Below are 20,899 nucleotides of genomic sequence, written 5' to 3' on the forward strand. Positions count from 1 at the left end.
AATTAGTTCTTATTTTTAATATTGCTAAAGTTAACTGGTTAGTTCTATTTTGTGGTTGGTGTTTTCTTTCTTTCTACTTTTCTCGTTTGTATGTACTGAAGATGAATAGCTTGAATTTTTATCATAAGTATATAATGAAATAATAAGACTGTAGAATTTAATGATTATATTGGGTTAAAATTCAAAGACTTTCAGGTAGAAAGAATTTGGTTTTATGCTTTGAGGTAGAAATGTAACTGATATATTTGCTGCTTTTTTCTGTCTATTGTTTTTCTATCTTGTTCTCCCCCTCTTTTCTTCTTTTTTTTTTTTGCTTCTGTATCCCAGCATTATTCTTCCTTTTTATACTCAAACTTAATAAAAAATTGAAATACAAAGGAATAAAAGGAATTAAAATAAGAGGAGAATCCTACAAACTACAAGCATTTGCTGATGACTTGGTTTTTATATTGGAAGACCTGCTAACATCGATAGAAAACATAAGGAGAAATTGGAAGAATTTGGAGTGGTTGCAGGTTTTAAGGCGAATTATAAGAAAACTAAATTCATAGCGAAAAATATGACACAAGTCCAGATTAAAGAATTAGAAGAAATATTGGGTTATGGATTTGAGAGGAAAATTAAATATTTGGGAATATATATAATGGCCAGAGCTAAAACATTGAAAGCAGACAACTATGACAGGCTGTTAAAAGAAATTAAGAGTGATTAGGGTTTGTAGAATCTTTCGGGATCAAGTGCCGTGTTCTACTGAAGAAAGTTTTCCTTCCAGATGTTTCGTTCTCAGCTGCGGAGAACATCCTCAGTGGCATTGCAGCCGGAGCAGGCGCTCAGACCTTCTTGGCTGCTGTGCATTGAGTGGGGCCAGGGCTGCTGGAGAGCTGCTATTTCTAGGGTGGAGGGGGTGTGATGAAAGGGCAATTGGTTTGTGGATGTGCCCATTGTTTGGTGCCCATCCACAAACCAATTGCCCTTTCATCACACCCCCTCCAGCCTAGAAATAGCAGCTCTCCAGCAGCCCTGGCCCCACTCAATGCACAGCAGCCAAGAAGGTCTGAGCGCCTGCTCCAGCTGCAACGCCACTGAGGATGTTCTCCGCAGCTGAGAACGAAACGTCTGGAAGGAAAACTTTCTCCAGTAGAACACGGCACTTGATCCCGAAAGATTCTACAAACCCTAATGATGTTACCAGCCGTGAAAACCTGAAATCTTTAATAATTAAGAGTGACTTGGAGAAATGGTAAAACCTGCAAATTTCATTAATGGAAAGGAATGCAGTGGTTAAAATGAATATATTACTAAGAATATTCTTTTTATTTCAAATAATACCTATTCCCCTATCAAAAACATTTTTTCAACAATTAAACAAAATGATTTCCATATTTATATGGCAGAACAAGAAACCTAGAATTTTTTGTGTTAACCAACTTTATTAAATTTTTGCAATATACTGAAATGTATTTCAAATAAGAAAAAAAGAGAAAAAAGCAATATTTAAATCCTTATCAATACATTACACATTTTCTTTTCTTTTTTTCTCACTTCCCCCACCTCTTTTCTGACCTCCGTCTGTGCTTCAGGCTATTAAGAAAAAAACAAGGTACCATCCGTTTTACAATCTTGCACTATAAAATTTACATAAAATCTAATAACATCTCTATATCTCTATTTATAATTCGGTCTTCTAGCTTTCCTTCAGGACATTGTTAGCACATCCTGAACTTATTTATCTCAATATACTAAATCATATCACCTTAACCCTTTAATTCACCCTTAGTATTACACTTATCTTTCATCTATTATTATACCAGTTATAGCTATTTAATTCTTTTTAAGTATTACACTTATTTTTCATCAATGTATTATCACATCAATTATAACTGTTTGTTGTAATTACTATATTTTCTGCTAATAAAAGGAGCTATCATATATTGATTGAAAAAATTCTTTCTAATCACCTGTCTCTCCCATTTCCCCCAGTTTCAGGTTATACTTTCAAAAACCGCCAAATGTCTCTTAACTCTCCATTGCTTTTCAATATGGTCCTGAAACTTCTATTCATCTTTAATTTTTTCTGCATCACTGTCTTTCAAGATTCTAGTAAGTCTATCCATTTCACTCCAATGTAAAGTTTTTAAAATCCAGTCCCATTTATCTGGTATTTCAGCTTGCTTCCACCTTTGTGCAAACAATATTCTTGCAGCTGACAACATATACCACACCAAAGTCCTGTCTTGTTTCGGAAAACTTTCCATTTGTAATCCTACCAGAAAGGTATCTGGTGCCCTTTTAACTGCATATCCCAAAATCTTTGACATCTCTTGTTGAATCATTTGCCAAAATTGTCTTGCTTTTTCACATGTTCACCACATATGATAAAAAGAGCCTTCATGCTTTTTACATTTCCAACACCAATCAGATGCCTGCTTGTTCATTTTTGCTAACTTCTTAGGTGTCATATACCACCTGTATTGCATTTTCAAACAGTTTTCTTTTATATTATTACATGTCGATATTTTCATAGAGTTCTTCTATAGGTGTTCCCATGTCTCCATTGAAATTTCTTTATTCATATTTATTGCCCATTTAATCATTTGAGATTTTACTACTTCATCTTCTGTAGACCATTTCAATAACAATTTATATATCTTTGCAATCAACTTTCATCTTCCCCTAATAGCACTTTTTCCATTTCTGTCTGATCTTGCCTTATACCTGTAGTCCTAATATCTTTATCCACTAGACTTTTAATTTGTCGCATCTGGAACCAATTAAATTTGTCTTGCAGTTCTTCCTCCACTTTTAATTCTACTTTGCCACCCTTAATTTTTAGCAGTTGTTTGTATGTAACCCATTTGTCTTCCTGTGAGTCAGAAATCCATTTTATAACTTCCATTGGTACAATCCACAGTGGTTTCATCACCATATTTAAAATATTTTTTTCCAAGTATTCAACAAACGACTTCTTATAAAAGAAACCATCCATCTTCTCCTTCCCACAATACAAATATGCATGCCAACCAAATAGATTTCCATGACCTTCTAACGCCAATAACTTCTGGTTGGATAAGGTTATCCAGTCCTTGAGCCATACTAAACATACTGCTTCATGATATAATTTGAGATCCGGGAGTTGAAAACCTCCTCGTTCTTTCGCATCAATTAGTATTTTCCTTTTGATTCTTGGTTTTTTTCCCGCCCATACAAATTCAGAAATCTTTTTTTGCCATCTATTGAATTGTTTAACATCTTTCACAATTGGAATTGTTTGGAACAACATTCTTGGTAAGACATTCATTTTCATGGCAGCTATCCTGCCCAAAAGCGACAAGTTCAGTTTATTCCATTTCAACATATCGGCTTCAATTTTACACCAAAGTTTATCATAATTATTTTTAAACAGATCTATATTTTTCATCTTGATCTCTACACCCAAATATCTTACTTCCAAAGTGACTTCACATCCAGTTGCATTTTGAAGTTCTTTCTGTTTGCACAATAATAAATTTTTACTTAAAATTTGCAATTTTTCTTTATTTATGTAAAACCCAGCAAGGTCATCATATTCTCTGATTTTTTCCGATAACAATGGTAATACTTGTATTGGATTTTCAATAATAAACATCACATCATCTGCAAAGGCTCTATATTTATAAGTCCATCCTTTCAATTTTAGCCCCTCTATTTCCTTATCTTCTGTTATTTGCAACAACAAAATCTCAAGTGTCATTATAAATAGCAATGGGGATATAGGGCAACCTTGTCTTGTACTTTTGCTGATAACCATTTGCTCCGTTAAATCTGAATTAACACATAGCTTAGCTCGCTGTTCAGTATATATCGCCTTCACCATTCTTATAAAGTCTTTTCTCAACTCTGCTTTTTCCATCACAGCAAACAAAAGTCCCAATTAAGATTGTCAAAGGCTTTCTCCGCATCAGCAAAAAAGAGTGCCACTTCTTTTTCCGGATGTTTTTCATAATACTCTACAATGTCCACCACTATTCTGATATTGTCTCTAATTTGCCTCTTCAGGAGAAAGCCTGCTTGCTCTTCACAGATAAACCTATGCAGGTATTGTTTTAGCCTTTCCGCCAAAATTTTTACAAAGATTTTGTAGTCATTGTTAAGCAATGAAATCGGTCTATAATTTCACATTTGTAGCATCTCTGTCTTCTTTTGGTAACAATGAAATAACTGCTTCTTTCCAAATATTTGGCACTTGCCCATCCAAATGGATATTAGTCATCAATTTTTGGAGCATTGGAACTAATATATTTATAAGAACTTTGTAAAATTTTATTGAAAAGCCATCCAGTCCCGGTGCTTTCCCTATTTTCAGTGAACTGATTGCGGCTTCTATTTCACCTTTTTCAATTGGATCATTCAATGTTTCTTTCTTGTTGGATTTACCTTCACATTTTGTAAATAAGTTTCTATTCTTTTTTTATCAACTCGCTGGCCTTTAAATAAGTTAGCATAGTACTTGTAGAATTCCCTTTTGATGCCCTCCTAGTCTACAATTCCTTTGCCATCGGTTTCTTCATTTGCCATGCCAAATACTTTCCAGGTTTGTTTGCCCCTTCAAAAGATTTTTGTTGGAGTCTTTTCAAATTCCACTCCACCTCCTTATTCAGTAAATGACTTAACTGACTCTGTAAAATTGTAATTTCTTGCAAAAAATTCCCCCCCCCCGGTCTTTCTTAATTCAATTTCCTTTTTACTTATTTCCTTTTGTAAGTCCAACGATTGCTTTTCATTTGCCCTTCTGTCCTTATTATTCAATGTAATTAATGTTCCTCTCATCACAGCCTTATAGGCATCCCAAACCATTTGAAATTGTACCTCTTGGTTGTCATTTATTTGGAAAAAAGCTTTAGTTTCTTTTTCTAGACATGCCACTACCTCCACTTTCTGTAATAAGTCATCATTTATCCTCCACCCCCTCTCTTTTTTCCTCCCTTTAGCCAACCACATCAATGGGTTATGGTCTGCACCTATTTTCGGAAGAATCTCTACTTTTTTTGTGATCAGTCCCAGCTCTTTTGTAGCCCATTAACATATCAATCCTAGAAAAGGTATTATGTCTGGCTGAAAAAAAAGTATAGTCTCGTACCTTGGGGTTGAATTTTCTCCACACATCTTCTAAGCTCTCTTGTTTAATTAGTTCAAAAAATGCTTTAGGTAGTTTCCCATCTACATTTTCCCCACAGATCTATCTAAAGAGTTCTGAATAGTTCCATTAAAGTCACCCATAAGCATTATCTGATCGTATGTTACTTGATCCAGTTGTTTCATAATATCATTGAAAAAGTCACTCAGCCCCATTAGAAGCATAAAGTCCCAACAACAGAGTCCTTTTGCCATACATCAAAACTTCTACTGCCAAATATCTACCTTCATTATCTTTAAAAATCAGTTTTGGCTCCAGCTCCTTCTTTATGTAAAAAATCACTCCCCTTTTTTTTCCTTTAGCCAATGAACCAAATTCTTCTCCTAAAAATTAGTTACGTAAAAATTTGTAATCCGATTGCCTAATGTGTACTTCTTGTAAACAAATTATATTACATTTTTGTTTTGTAATCCAATGAAATGTCACTCCTCGTTTCTGCGGTGAATTTAGGCCATTAACATTCCAAGAAATTAATTTGTAATCCATAATGATTCTTCAATTAAGCTGTGTCCCCAAAATCTTTATTGTCCGCCAAAAACCCTTCCATGCCTTGAATATCTATTATGGAATACTTCAGCCCTTTATACTCAAAAGTAAGTCCGGCTGGTAAAATCCATCTATATCTTGTACCTTTTGCCCTTAATTTAGTCGTCATAGGTTTAAATTGTCTTCTGTCACTGATGACCTTCCTTGGTAGTTCCAACGCTAAGTTTTTTATTCAACAGCGTCACCCAATCTTTTATCCACACTAAACAAACTGCTTCATGATATAATCTTAAATCTGGTAATTTGAATCCTCCTCTTTCCTTAGCATCTATTAAAACTTTCATTTTAATCCTTGGTTTCTTCCCAGCCCATACAAATTCCGAAATCTTCCTTTGCCATTTGTTAAACTGTTTACTCTCTTTCACAATCGGAATAGTTTGAAACAAATACATTATTCTCGGCAAAATATTCATCTTAATTGCAGCTATTCTTCCAAGCAATGACAAGTTAAGCTTATTCCATTTTATCATATCTTCATCCATTTTATGCCATAGCTTTTCATAGTTATTTTTGAACAGGTCAATATTCTTCATTGTTATTTCCGCACCCAAATATTTTACTTTAGAGGTAACTTCACATCTTGTTAGTCTCTGCAACTCCTTTTGTTTATTTACTTGCATATTTTTACATAAAAAAATTTCTTTTTCTTTATTAACATAAAAATCCCGCCAGTTCTCCATATTCTTGTATTTTAGCTAACAACAAAGATGTTACTTGTGTAGGATTTTCATTTATAAACACTATATCACCTGCAAATGCTCTATATTTGTAAATAAAATCTTTAACTCTCAACCCTTCTATTTCTTTATCATCTTGTATTTGCATCAATAAAATTTCAAGAGTCATTATAAACAACAAAGGTGAAAGCGGACAAACTTGTCTTGTTCTTTTGCTGATTATCATTTCTTCTGTAAGATCTGCATTTATACATAACCTTGCACGTTGTTCAGTATATATTGCCTTTATCATTCTTATAAAGTTTTCCCCCAACTCTATTTTCTCCATTACTGCAAACATAAAGTCCTAGTTCAAATTGTCAAAAGCTTTCTCTGCATCCGCAAAGAATAATGCAACTTCCTTCTTTGGATGTCTTTCATAATATTCTACAATATTTACAACAGTTCTAATATTGTCTCTTATTTACCTTTTAGGGAGAAATCCCGCTTGGTCTTCCTTTATGAAATTTATCAAATATTGTTTAAGTCGTTCTGCCAAAATTCTTGTACATATCTTATAGTCATTATTTAGTAATGAAATTGGTCTATAGTTCTTTACATTCGTGACATCTCTATCTTCCTTAGGAATCAAAGAAATTACAGCTTCCTTCCATGTATTTGGTATTTCCCTTTTATTCTTATCATATTCATCAATTTTTGAAGTTTCAGTACTAATTCTTCTTTAAAAATTTTAAAAAATTTTGCCATATATCCATCTGGCCCAGGTGCTTTTCCAATTTTCATTGCATTAATTGCTGTTTCAATTTCTATTCTTTCAATTGGATCATTCAATTTTTTTTTCATATATTCAGTTAAGGGTGCTATTTTAATCTTTTGCAAATACGCTTCCATCCTGTCCTTCTTTACTTTAACTAAATAATTTAGCATAGTACTTGAAAAATTCTCTCTTTATTCCTTCTTGATCTACTATCTCTCTTCCATCAACCACACTTTTATTAATAATTTTACTTCCTCTCTTTTTCTTCAGTTGCCAGGCCAAATACTTTCCAGGTTTATTTGCTCCCTCAAAAGACTTCCGTTGTAATTTTTTCAAATTCCATTCCAATTCCTTATTTAACAAATGTCTCATTTGTGCTTGCATTATTGTAATCTGCCTTATAATTTTCTTTTTTTCCCTGGCCTTTTCCTCAGTTCCCCTTCTTTTTTCTTTATTTCATTTTGAATGTCCAACATCTGTTTTTCTTTTGCCCTTTTGTCCTTATTATTTAATGTAATCAATATTCCTCTCATTATGGCTTTATAACCATCCCACACCATCTGAAATTCTATATCATCTTTATCATTTATTTGGAAGAAAGCTTTAGTTTCATTTTCTAGAGATGTCACTAATTCTTTATTTTGTAGTAAATCTTCATTTAATCTCCATCTTCTCACTTTTTTAGACAATTTTGTAATCTATAATATTGGGTTATGATCTGCACCTATCTTCGGTAAGATCTCTATTTTCTTAGTTATAAGGCCTATGTCCTTTGTACCCCATAACATGTCAATTCTGGAAAAAGTATTATGTTTTGCTGAAAAAAACTGTATAATCTCGTACTTCAGGATTAAATTTTCTCCATATGTCTTCCAAGTTTTCTTGTTTAACCAGTTCAAAGAAGGATTTTGGCAATTTTCCTTCTTTATTGTTATTTTTCCCCCAGATCTGTCCAATGTATTCTGAATTGTTCCATTAAAGTCTCCCATAATCATGACCTGGTCGTATGTCACTTCATCAAGTTGTTTTATAATGTCTTTTAAAAAAATCTTTTGCACCATTTGGTGCATACAGTCCCAATAGTAAGGTTTTTTCGCATTTATTATTACCTCTACTGCCACAAATCTTCCATCTTTATCTTTAAATATTATTTTTGGGTCCAATTCATGTTTAATATAAAAAAATCACACCCCTTTTCTTCTGTTCAGCCAATGAAAAAAATTCCAGTTCCAATTGTTTATTCCATAAGAATTTATAATCCTTTTGTTTAATATGAACTTCTTGTAAGCAAATTATATTACAGTTTTGTTTTTTAATCCAATGAAACATTGCCTTCCTTTTTTGTGGTGAATTTAGTCCATTTACATTCCAAGATAATAATTTATAATCCATCATGGTGCAAATTCTTTATTCTCTTCATAAAATTTATGCAGCTCCTGTGTACTTGTAATTGTAATCCTTCTTCCTTGTAGCTCAAAGCTCAAATCTTCAGGTATTATCCATCTATACCTCATTCCATTGTCACGTAGTTTTTCTGTTAATTTCTTATATGTTCTCCTGTCATTTAATGGCAATTCTTTCATTATTCTTACTCTGCTTCCTCCCACTGTCAATGTCTTTTCGAAATTTTTATTCAAGATTTTCCCCACCATTTCTTTTGTCATATATCTTATAACCACATCTCTTGGTAAATTATTTTTCTTGGCATATGATGAATTCACTCTATGCATATAACCATACATATTTCTAGTCCCTTCAGGATCTTCCTCCAAGAAATAAGCAATTATCTTTATTACATGTTCTTTTAAGTCTGTCCCTTCTTCTTCAGGTACTCCTCTCAGACGTATTTGTGCCTCCATCAATTTACAATCATGGATTGTTATTTTTTCTTGCATTTTTAATAAGGTGGAATCCTGGAGTTTAACTTTCCCTTCTACCTCCTACACTTTTTTTGACACCACCACTGTTTCATTTCGAAGCTTTTCCATTTCTTTTTTAAAGTCCTCAATATCTTTTTAAAGTTCTTTTTTGCATGCATTTATCATCTTTTCCACCCCTTTCATCATCCTAGCTTCCATTGCTTCCAACTGATCTTGCATCTTCTCCAATGAGGCAGCCCTTGCACAGGTTACCTTTGACTCTGACATTAAAAAAACAGCAAAAAATTTGATATCACCAAATTAAATTTCAACTATCAGGTTTGATAGATTAGAACTTGCCCTTTCAAATGAGCCTAATTTCGCCATCCTCCGACCTTCCCAGGCTCAGATATTAATTTTTTTTAAATTTAGCCTCCCAGTAATGGCCGCTGATGTTTTTTTATGGTAATACAATCCTAGAGTAGGTCCACTTCTTCAATAGTTACTTCCTGCTTTGCTTGTTCCAAGTCACGTTCTCACTGATAACAAAGTCTCACGATACCTGACATATTTCCTGTGTTGACTGTAGAAACTGCAGATCTCTGATGATGGTGCTTTCACTCCACGACCGCAGGCAGACAAAACAATAAATTCCTTTTCAATTTTTAACACTGTCCTTAATTTAATAAATTCCAAAATTCACCCCTTCTCCTCTTCTTCTTCCAAGCTTTCAAACTTTCTCTTTCCCACCTTCTAATATTATTTTGTTTGCTTTAAAATAGTCCCGGAATGGTAGATAGCAATCAGTACCTTTTTCTAAGGTTATCCAGTTCAACACTGGTCTCGTACAGCATCAGATGTTTAGCAGTCTCAAAGAAGATTAGGATCTTGTCAAGCTTATGTCAAAAAATGACTCTGTAAGCTTCTGCAGATGATGAATATGCAACTCTTCTCTGGGGATCCCTCAAAGCCTCAAAGGAAACCCCCCCCCCCTCGGGACTCCCTTTTAGCCAAGGTAAATCACCTCAAAGTTTCCTGTGCATATCTTGGACTAATCTCTCACTGAGAAAAGTAGGCAGAAGGCAAAAATTTGCACTTTACTACCCCGAACAGAAGCTCCAGTCTGCCCCCCCTAGAGAGTCAGGTCAGCTCAGCATTCTCCAAATCCCAGAAGTCAAGATATGAATTTATCCTTAATGGGAAGAATAGTCTCAGTAAAAATGAACATTTTGCCAAGACTGGTATTTCTATTTCAAACTATTCCAATACTTCTAACTAATGTGTTTTTTTTCAAGAACTGAATAAGATGGTCTCTGACTACATTTGGCGAGGTAAAAAAACAAGAATTAAGCTAAAGATATTGCAAGATTCTAAATTGAGAGCAGGCTTGGGCCTCCCAGATTGGCAATTGTACAACAGAGCTTCAGTGCTTTCTTGGGTAAGAGACTGGGCATTGAATGACAGGAAACAGTTATTAGAGGGTCATGATCTTAATTTGGGTTGGCATGCGTATTTATAGTATCAAAGATGAGAAGGGCACTCTTATTTCAAGAATCATTGGTTCCAGAAATCTCTGTATCGCACATGGTCTTGGCTAAAACCGAGAATTTATCAGAAAATTCCAAGATGGGAAAGAGATAACAATATGGGTTAATATCTGTACTTTAAGAAAACATACTACATGCATATTAGATTATTATTGTACTGATATATGAAACTCTATTTCTCTATTTCCCTCTTACCCATCCCCTTTAATTTTCTGAAAACTAATAAACAATTTTCAGTGGAAGCTAGTATTCCAACTGTAGCTTAGCCTCCATTTTCCCTAAACATTCAGCAAACACTTGGATTACGATGAATTATTATTCTGTTGGAGGGTATTTTAATGGGTTTCTCTGTTAAAACTGTCGCTGGCCAGTTTGTATTTATGTTTTTTGCTGTTGCTTTTAGACTGCAGTGAATCTTTTCTAAATTTTTCTAAATTTTTTGTAAGTCGCTTTGGGGGTACTTTTGTAATGAAAAGGGCATGTCCTCCTCAAAGCTGTTTCTCTTTTTAAAAGCCCCAGTGCCAGGGCTCTGCCTAGAGCCTTTAAGACAGGGTGGCCAAACTTGCTCAACTTAAGAGGCACACAGAATAGATGTCAGATGTTTGAGAGCCAGAAGGAAGGAAGGAAGACAGACAGACAGACAAATAGATGGGGAAGTAAAGGGAGGGGGAGGTAGAAAGAAAGCAACTTTAACTTTAAATGCATTGTCCAAGCTGCTAGCTGGCTTGGCTTCAAGACAAGAATAAAGAGAGAAGTCACTCTAGACTGTGCAACAATAAACAACCCCAAAGGTTATAGTGACCAGAAATTGTAATGTACTACAATTCACAACATTTACAGATGAAACATAGTTCATAAATACATATTCAATAAAGAACAATATCAATACAGGTGAAGACCCACAAGGTATACTCTATGATCTTTTCTTGAATGAAGACAACTTCAGTAATTATAAGAATACTCCAAATGGAAGGACTCCGAGTTCTTCCTCCTCCAATTAATGTTAATATACGTTTCCACAGAACATTCACAATAGGACAAGAAGTCTCAATTAACTATTTTCATGACGGCAACAGCTCAAAAATTGGCTCAAGGCAACCAAGCTGGCTTGGCTTGGCAAAGTGATTTAAAGAGATAAATGCCTTCTCCAAGTCAGTTGACAGGGCAGCGGGGGCTTTGAGAAAGAGCCACATGTGGCTCCTGAGCTGCAGTTTGGCCATCCCTGCTCTAAGAAAACATAGCATTTGAATTGTCATCTATAAAACATCTAGTTAATTCATGTTGTAAAGAAAATGTACCTTCTCTTGATGACCTTTTGGGGCCTCTTTCCAACGGTGCCTTCGTCAGGTGCCCCTATTGCCCCCCTTGATCATACTGCCACTACAAGTATCCACCCAATTGTATAACTGGCTGTCAACAAGCATCTGATGAAGAATGGCTCATAACAAGTGTACAATAAAAGCCTGGAGCTCTGATTTGAATGGCAACTTGTACTTTGCCAAACAGCACTGGTCCATTCTAGAATATCTGAAAATTATAAACTCACCTGAGAAATGTTGGGTATAGTTCTGCATTGACTAAGCAAACCATTTCATAGCACATTGTAATGCCCATCCTGCCTAAGCAAGCTGCAGCAATTTTAAGCCAATAGAGATCTGAAAAGACACAATGTTAAGTTGCTGAAGGTTTTATATTTTCTATGTAAAGCTGACAGTATCATATACATCTTGTTAGGAATTTTACTTTATAGGGCACCTATGACTTCCATGCAAACCTTTAGTTGATATGGCATAGGATATTTGTCAAGAAGCTTAAAAACTGATCATTAAAAATTCAAAATTGTGTGCTGTGACCATGTATTTAGAATCATAGAGTTGGAGGGCACCTCCAGGGTCATCTAGTCCAACAATGAAGGAAATTCACAAATACCTCCCCCCACACACACTCCAAGTAACCACTGTATCATGTCCAGAAGATAGCAATAAACCTCTAGGATCCCTGGCCAAAGTGACCTGCAGAAAAATTGCTGCCAGACCTCAAGGTGATGAACAGAAGGCCTCAGATTCAGTGGGAACTCTCAGGAGTGCAGCTCCTGAACCTTTCTGAGAGTTCCACCTCCTCCTTCTGAGAGTTCCACCTCCTTATCCATTGACTAGTAGGTTCAGCTGCATAACAATCCCTGGATGAGCTCCACCACCTATTTTTCGACAAAATGACCCCTAATGAACAGCATTTCCATGGACATGTAAGAAAAGGCCACAAGAACTAAGCTATGATGCAACTCTTCCTGCCCTCCTTCTCATGATCTGCCTAAGTTCACAGAATCAGCATTGCTGTCAGCTGACCATTTAGCCTCTATTTAAAAACCTCCAAAGAAGGAGAGCCCACCACCTGAAGCCTGTTCCACTGAGGAACTACTCTGTAAAGAAGCTCTTCCTAATGTTTAGCTGAAAACACTTTTGATTTAATTTCAACCTATTGGTTCTGGTCTAATCTGGGGCAACAGAAAACAACTCTGCACCATTATCTGTATTAAAGCCCTTCAAGTATTTGAAGATGGTGATCATATCACCTCTCAGTTGTCTCCTCTCCAGGCTAAACACATTCAGCTCCTTCAACCTTTCCTCACAGAACTTGGTCTCCAGACCCCTCACTTTACCATCTTCATTGCCCTCCACTGGACACATTCCAGCATGTCTATATCCTTCTTAAATTGTGGTGCCCAAAACTGAACACAATACTCTAGGTGACATCTAACCAGAGCAGAGTAAAGCAAAGCTATCTCTTTGAATGACCAGTGGACACCATACTTCTGCTGATATAGCCCAAAATTCCATTGGGCTTTTTAGCTACCACATCACACTGCTGACTCATTTCAGTGTAGGCTCTACTAAGACCCCTAGATCCTTTTTGCATGTACTATTGCCAAGACAAGTCTCCCCCTTTCTATAATGATGCATTTGATTTTTCCTACCTAAATGTAGAACATTTTATTTATTCCCATTAAAATTCATTTTATTTGTTTTAGTTTTTTATTAGTTTTCCAGCCTGTCAAGATTATTCTGTATCCTGACTTTGTCTTCTACAGTATTTGCTACCCCTCCCAATTTAGTATCATCTACAAATTTAATAAGCATTTCCTTTATTCCTTCATCGAAATCATTTATAAATGATTTGCTAGATAAAAGTTTACACAAATGTTGTCACAGCAGAATTTATACCCTATTTCAAGAGGATTGTGCAATCCAGTTGACCAAATACTGTTCCTCTGGGGATTTCTTATGCTAATGTTGCATGTACAGGGTTACATAGGACATGCCCCAAATCTCATGTGTCTGGCTGAAGTCACATTTAACCTTTCTTACAGATAAGTGCAAAATATTCATTGTATATTAATATACAGTGTACCAACTTTGAATGGCAATATATTTAAATTCATAGAATCATAGAGTTGGAAGGGACCTCCATGGTCATCAACTCCAACCCCCTGCACAATGCAGGAAACTCACAAATACCTCCCCCTAAATTCACAGGATCTTTCATCGCTGTCAGATGGCCATCTAGCCTCTCTTTAAAAACCTCCAAGGAAGGAGAGCCCACTACCTCCCAAGGAAGCCTGTTCCACTGAGGAATTGCTCTAACTGTCAGGAAGTTCTTCCTAATGTTGAGCCAGAAACTCTTTTGATTTAATTTCAACCCATTGGTTCTGGTCCTATCTTCTGGGGCTACAGAAAACAATTCCACACCATCCTCCATATGACAGCCCTTCAAGTACTTGAAGATGGTGATCATATCACCTCTCAGCCGCCTCCTCTCCAGGCTAAACATCCCCAGCTCCTTCAACCTTTCCTCATAAGACTTGGTCTCTAGACCCCTCACCATCTTCATCGCCCTCCTTTAGACCCGTTCCAGCTTGTCTATATCCTTCTTAAAAATGTGGTGCCCAAAACTGAATACAATATTCCAGGTGAGGTCTTATCAGAGCAGAGTAAAGCAATACCATCACTTCACGTGATCTGGACGCTATACTTCTGTTGATACAGCCCAAAATTGCATTTGCCTTTTTAGCCACCGCATCACACTGTTGACTCATGTTCAGCATATGATCCACTAAGACCCCTAGATCCTTTTTGCACATACCACTGCTAAGACAAGTCTCCCCCATCCTATAACCATGCATTGGATTTTTCCTACCTAAATGCAGAACTTTACATTTATCCCTGTTAAAATCCATTTTATTGGTTTTAGCCCAGTTTTCCAGCCTGTCAAGGTCGTCCTGTATCTTGTTTCTGTCTTCTACTGTATTTGCAACCCCTCCCAATTTAGTATAATCAGCAAATTTAATAAGCATTCCCTCTATTCCTTTATCCAAATCATTTATAAAGATGTTGAACAGAACAGGTCCCAGGAGAGATCCTTGAGGCACTCCACTTGTCACTCCTCTCCAAGAGGATGAGGAACCGTTCACAAGCACTCTTTGGCTATGATCTGTCAACCAGTTACAGATCCACCTAACAGTAACAGGATCCAAACCACATTTTACCAACTTGTCAACAAGGATAGTATGTGGAACCTTATCAAAAGCCTTACTGAAATCAAGATAAACAATGTCTACAGCATTCCCCTGATCCAGCAAGGTAGTAACTTTCTCAAAAAAAGAGATCAGGTTAGTCTGACATGACTTGTTCTTGAGAAAACCATGCTGGCTCTTAGTAATCACATCCATTTTTTCTAAATGTTCCAGGACCAACTGTTTAATTATTTGTTCTAAAACTTTTCCAGCAATAGACGTCAAGCTGACAGGTCGATAGTTACCCGGATCCTCTTTTTTCCCCTTCTTGAAGATGGGGACTACATTCGCCTGCCTCCAATCTTCTGGCACCTCTCCTATTCTCCAAGAATTCTCAAAAATAATAGCCAGAGACTCAGAAATTACATCCGCAAGATCTTTTAGAACCATTGGATGCAATTCATCTGGCCCTGAGAGTTTCATTTAAAGAAACTAGATGTTTATGTACTACCCCTATGCTGACCCTAGGTTGGAACTTCATACCCTCCCCATATGTTTTGTTTTTGCCATGTTTGCCAAATTGAAAAGTTTCTGCAATATGCACAAAGACTCTTTCCCCTAATGCTTTTTCTACTAACAAAGTGAGGAAATCTGGCTGTTTAAACATACATGTGCCATGTGTAATTGATGCTCCACTCTAAACACTGCTGTAAAGATTTCCTTGCCTCTCTGGATTTTGGGGAAAGTTGGTGGCTTATATTAACAGAAGAGCAACATGGTCTTTAGATCCAAGCCATTAGCTCCTGTTCAGTACATGCCAGAAAAAACCTGAAGTACAATCAGAAAGAAAAGTCTGTGCCTTTTAAATGTAGAGGACAGGCATGTGAATAAAGTGCTGTGAAGAACTCACCGTCAGGGACCAGAGCTGTAACAAGGCAAGCAGTTCCTGCTGTCAGATTTGCCACAGCCCAGGGATAGCGACGACCTATGCGCTCAATTGTCAGTATGAGTATGAGGGCAGCTGGAAATTCAACAAGAGCAGAGTAGAAAAAGTCCAAATAAATATTGCCACCAGCAATTCCCATGTGCATGATGAGGCCCTGATACAGTACAGAGCTTGTGAACCTATACAAAGGACAGAGGGCAAAGAAAGTTCTTCAGCCAAGGAGTAATTCATTCAGAATTCTCAGTCTTATTTCTAGCCGGGTTCCCAAAGCAGACGGCATATGAGACAAGATCTGAATAAGAATGGCATGTATAGCTCTGAAAAGCAGTGTCTCTACTGGGTGAATACAGTGCATGGTCAAATGCCTCTCACATTTATTATTTATTTGCTACATTTTTATCCCATCTTTTCTCCAAGAAAGGTGGCATATATCATTCTCCTTTCTCCATTTTAATCTCATACCACCCCTGTGAGGTAAGATAGCTGAGGGTGACTGGCCAAGGTCACCCAAAAATCTCTGTGGCTGAATAGAAATTTTGGTTTGGAGCTCCTAGATCTTACCCCACCATACTAATGACCAATGTTCCCTCTAAGCTGCAGAGCCCTGTAAGCAAAAATACTGCTTTGTGAGCTACTGGCATTAAAGTTATGAGCTACTGCATAAATTAGTCTGCTCTGGGGTCATCTTTCCCAAGCTAAGACAAAAATGTGTGAGCTGCAGGCTAAAAATCTGTGAGCTAGCTCACACTAACTCAGCTTAGAGGGAACACTGCTAATGACTATACCACACTGGGTCTTCACAGAGTGCTGAAGGCTTAATATTTCCTCACACATCTGGCTTGTTTATTTATTTATTTGATTCAACCTGGAATTGTATCAGCAATCAGAGCAGTTCACAGAGCACAGACTGGATATGTATCTGCAAGGACATCATAGTCAACATCAGAACTGCCACATTCTACACTAGCTGCAATTTCTGGGTCAGATACAAGGATAGGCCAGTGTAAAGAGATTTACAATAGTCCAGCCTGGAAGTGACCATTGCATGGATCACTGTAGCTAAGTCAATCAATCAATCAAACCTTTAACGGCATACTGTAGCTAAGTAATGAATGGGAAAGGTATGGAACAAGTTGCTGCACCTGCTGCAGGTGGAAAAAAAGCTGATTTGGCAACCGTGATGATCTGGCCCTCATAAAAAGGCATCCAATATCACCCACAGGCTTTGTACTCTCGGTGCCAGTGTAAAAAATGCTACACCCATAGCTGGGAATCATATTTGCATATTCAATTCCCTGAGGCTCAGGTACAGGGCCTCCATCTTTGTTGGATTCAGCTTCAATCAGCTGTTCTGCAACCAACCAGCCACAGCTCCCAAGGTCCTGTCCAAAATATCTGGGGCTGAGACTGGCTGGCTGTCCATTAACAGATATAACTGGGTGTCATCTGCATATTGATGATACCCCAGCCCAAACCCCCATACCAGCTGGGTCAAGGGATGTATATGGATATTAAAAAGCATCAGGCAGAGGATCGCCCCCTGAGGGATGCCGCAGTCTAATGGGAACTGCGAGAAACCCTCTCCTCTAGCACCACCCTCTGTCCCCAACCATGGAGAAAGGAGGAAAGCCATTTCAGAGCAGACCCCTGGATACCTGTGTTGGTGAGGTGGTGGGCCAAGAGATTGTGGCTGTGTTGAATACTGCTGTTAGGTCGAGAAACAACAGTAGCACCAATCCCTCTCAATCCAGCTGTCCTAGGAATACCAGACCAGTACCTGATAACAGTAGGAGTTTAGGGGGCATGGCCTGGCAAAGACTATGTCATATGATGTGTCACCACCTTGAACAATGCTCTAGGAATTTTCATTATCTCTATAGTGAAAGAGATTGAGGAAATTCCTAGAATGCTGCTCATCGTATCAATGACACTTCTGGGACTTCATCCGAAAATGAAGTCAATACATCATATGAAGTTGCTTCCCCCTACTATTTCCCTCTGCTGTTCCACTGAGCAAGGAAAGGGGATTGGGAACAATGGTGGGGGCTGCTGGGCAACTATGGGTAAGTGGCAGCCCTAATCTGACTCATTAGAAAAAGGCTATCCCCTGCCTGATATTTCATAAACACTTCTACCACTCTAAAGACCTTATTATTATTATTATTATTATTATTATTATTATTATTATTATTATTATTATTATTATTATTATTATTATTATTATTATTATTATTATTATTATTTACTAAAAGGGCCAACAACTGCTGATCCTGAGAGGCTAAGAAGGAGCAGCTGATGCCAAGCCACCTAGTAAACTTCTGGGCTGAGGGGTAGGGTTATAGACTTCCCAATCCCCAGGTCCTGGCAGGGGATCCCCCTGTTCTACAGGCTCCATCCTGCCCCCAACCAACAGGTCGGTGTGGGGGGGGGGGAAGCCCATCCCAGCAGCCAGGATGTTTGATTAGATCTTTGCAGGTTTAGAAGCCTGCAAACTTCTTGTTTAAAAATGTGCGTGTGCTTTCAAATTTGAACAGTGAAAAGCTTCATGGGGAAAGGCCAGCAGCAGAGCCAGGTGAGAGCATAGTCCCTCAGCTTGTTTTGCTTTCGTTTCAGAGCAAGTGTGTAAGAGAGAGAGAAAGAAAGAGAGCGAGCACAACCCCTGTGCTTTTCAGACATCTTTGTGGAGGAAGTAGAGCCAGTAAGGTGTGTGTGTGTGAGAGAGAGAGACAGTGCGCTCCAGAGCAGAGTCTCTGTGCTTGTTTTGCATTGGTTTCAGAGTCTTTGTATAGGAACCTGTTTATGGAATGGAGGAAAACTCCACCTCTCTCTCTTAGTCTGAAGAACAGCAGTTCCTGTGAGTAAAGCCCCAGTGAGACCACAAAAATGTGTGCTTGCAAACTCTGTGCATTTTGGCTGCTTTGTGAATGTGTGTTCACTTTCATTTACTAGAATTGCAGTTATTGGGGGGTGAGGAAATGATGACTATTCAGGGGAACTGCACTGCTGTATTTATATATATATATTTTAGAGAATGGGAAAGTCTCCTGGCTCCACCCCCAAGGTCCCCAGATATTTTCTGAGATATTTGGCAACCCTATAGGTGAGTCTGGCAACTGGTGAGAGGGTTGGGAATGAGGAAATGGAGAGTGTGTGATGTCAGCTACTTTGCTATGTAACTTCCCAGGGAAATATGGAAGTAGTGTAGGGTACATCTAGGAATGATCGGAAGCTTTATGGTATTTATGGCAATGCATGAGTTTATTGCACTACAAAAGTAGGGAGAGGGCTGAAGGTAGGGGCCTGGAGATCTCCTGGAATTACAGCTTATCTGTAACGACAGACGACAGAGATCAGTTCCCCTGGAGAAAATGGCTGCTTTGAAGGCTGGATTCTATGGAATTGTACCACACTGATATCCGTCCCCAAGCCCACTGATATCCACCCCCAAGATCCAGTCCCAAATCTCCAGGAATTTCTGAACTTGGAGTTGGCAACCCAAACTGAAGGGCTCCTCTGAGGTCTAGCGAGAGACCTGTGAGTTCCATGTGTGAAAGGAGACGGATCATGCTCATGGGAGTTAAATATTTATTTTAAAATTTATTTTAATTTATTTAGGGACCGTCTCTCCCTATATGAACCCCAGAGAGCACTGAGGTCAGCTGGAAAAAACTTGCTGACTATCCCCGGACCAAGAGAGGTGAAGTTGCAATGCACCCGCAATCGGGCCTTCTCCTCTGTGGCCCCGAGCTTATGGAACCAACTTCCAGAGGAAATGCGGGCCCTGCGGGATCTTGAACAATTCCGCAGGGCCTGCAAGACTTTCCTCTTCCGACTGGCTTTCGATGATGTAGAAAATTAAGTACTAATGATACCGCCATCATAATAAAGAACAAATAGCAATAGCATTAGCACTTTTATAACTGTAATTAATTTTAAATCTATTAGAATTTTAATGTTGAATGTAACCTTGTTTTTATACAATGGAATGTTACTGTTACTGTTAGCCGCCCTGAGCCTGCCCCGGCGGGGAGGGCGGGATATAAATAAAATTATCTAATCTAATCTAATCTAATCTAATTTTAAAATTACACTTACCAAGTGTACATTAAAATCAGAGTATGTTTTCTGATCTGGGGTGTCCTCACCAGATCTAGAAATGAGGGTCCTAGTTTTTCGCTCACTTCTTCCTCTGGCTGAAGATTCTGGGAAGATAAACAAAATGAGATTCAGTATCATGGGGGTGGGGACAAAATTGGAGAAATGAGAGTTTCAGGTTATGGTGTCAGGCATTCTCATAAAAGCTTATAAAAGAAGTCATGTGGTAACATTTCCAAAAACTACATTGCAAATAAAAACAATTATTAGCATAGGTAGATGTTGAAATTACCTCTGCCTTTAACAACTCACAGATTTAGAGTACACATGTGCATGCACACACAATATCTTAGTCCTTTTTCCTAAATTTGCATTTTTTAAAAAAGCAAATCTTTCGCTTTTTTATTTTCAGCAATATAAAGACAAGGCACAAGGCGACATGTCTCTATCAAATTGCTCAATAAGAAACAGATTTGCACCTGGTTTCCAGTATAATTATGGCAAAGGGATTCAAAGGTACCAAGATGAGAATTAAGCATTTGCACTCTGGCTCATATAGGGGTCAGCTGTGGTTGTATCATGCACAGAATCCTTTTAGAATCATAGAGTTGGAAGGGACCTCTAGGGTCATCTAGTCCAACCCCCTGCACAATGCAGGAAACTCACAAACACCTCCCCCTAAATTCACAAGATCTTCATTGCTGTCAGATGGCCATCCAGCCTCTGTTTAAAAACCTCCAAGGAAGGAGAGCCCACCACCTCCCAAGGAAGTCTGTTCCACTGAGGAAT

General features: G+C 37.7%; 1 protein-coding gene across 2 annotated transcripts in view; it reads right to left on the reverse strand.

Moving 5' to 3' along the window:
- The window catches only part of LOC132586871 (solute carrier family 22 member 2-like), a 42,782-nt gene that overhangs the window by 9,392 nt on the left and 12,491 nt on the right, over window positions 1–20,899 (reverse strand). For both annotated transcript variants that reach the window (XR_009556392.1, XM_060259011.1), the window contains exons 6-8: window positions 20,111–20,217; window positions 15,980–16,194; window positions 12,106–12,214 (exon numbers count right to left, since the gene is read on the reverse strand). Coding sequence is in view for 1 of the 2 variants with exons in the window: in XM_060259011.1 (XP_060114994.1) it covers window positions 12,106–12,214; window positions 15,980–16,194; window positions 20,111–20,217 (431 nt within the window). In the remaining variant the exon portion in view is untranslated. The remainder of the gene's footprint in view (window positions 1–12,105; window positions 12,215–15,979; window positions 16,195–20,110; window positions 20,218–20,899) is intronic.

The sequence above is a fragment of the Heteronotia binoei genome, chromosome 1 (assembly GCF_032191835.1).
Source record: "Heteronotia binoei isolate CCM8104 ecotype False Entrance Well chromosome 1, APGP_CSIRO_Hbin_v1, whole genome shotgun sequence".
NCBI lineage: Eukaryota > Metazoa > Chordata > Lepidosauria > Squamata > Gekkonidae > Heteronotia > Heteronotia binoei.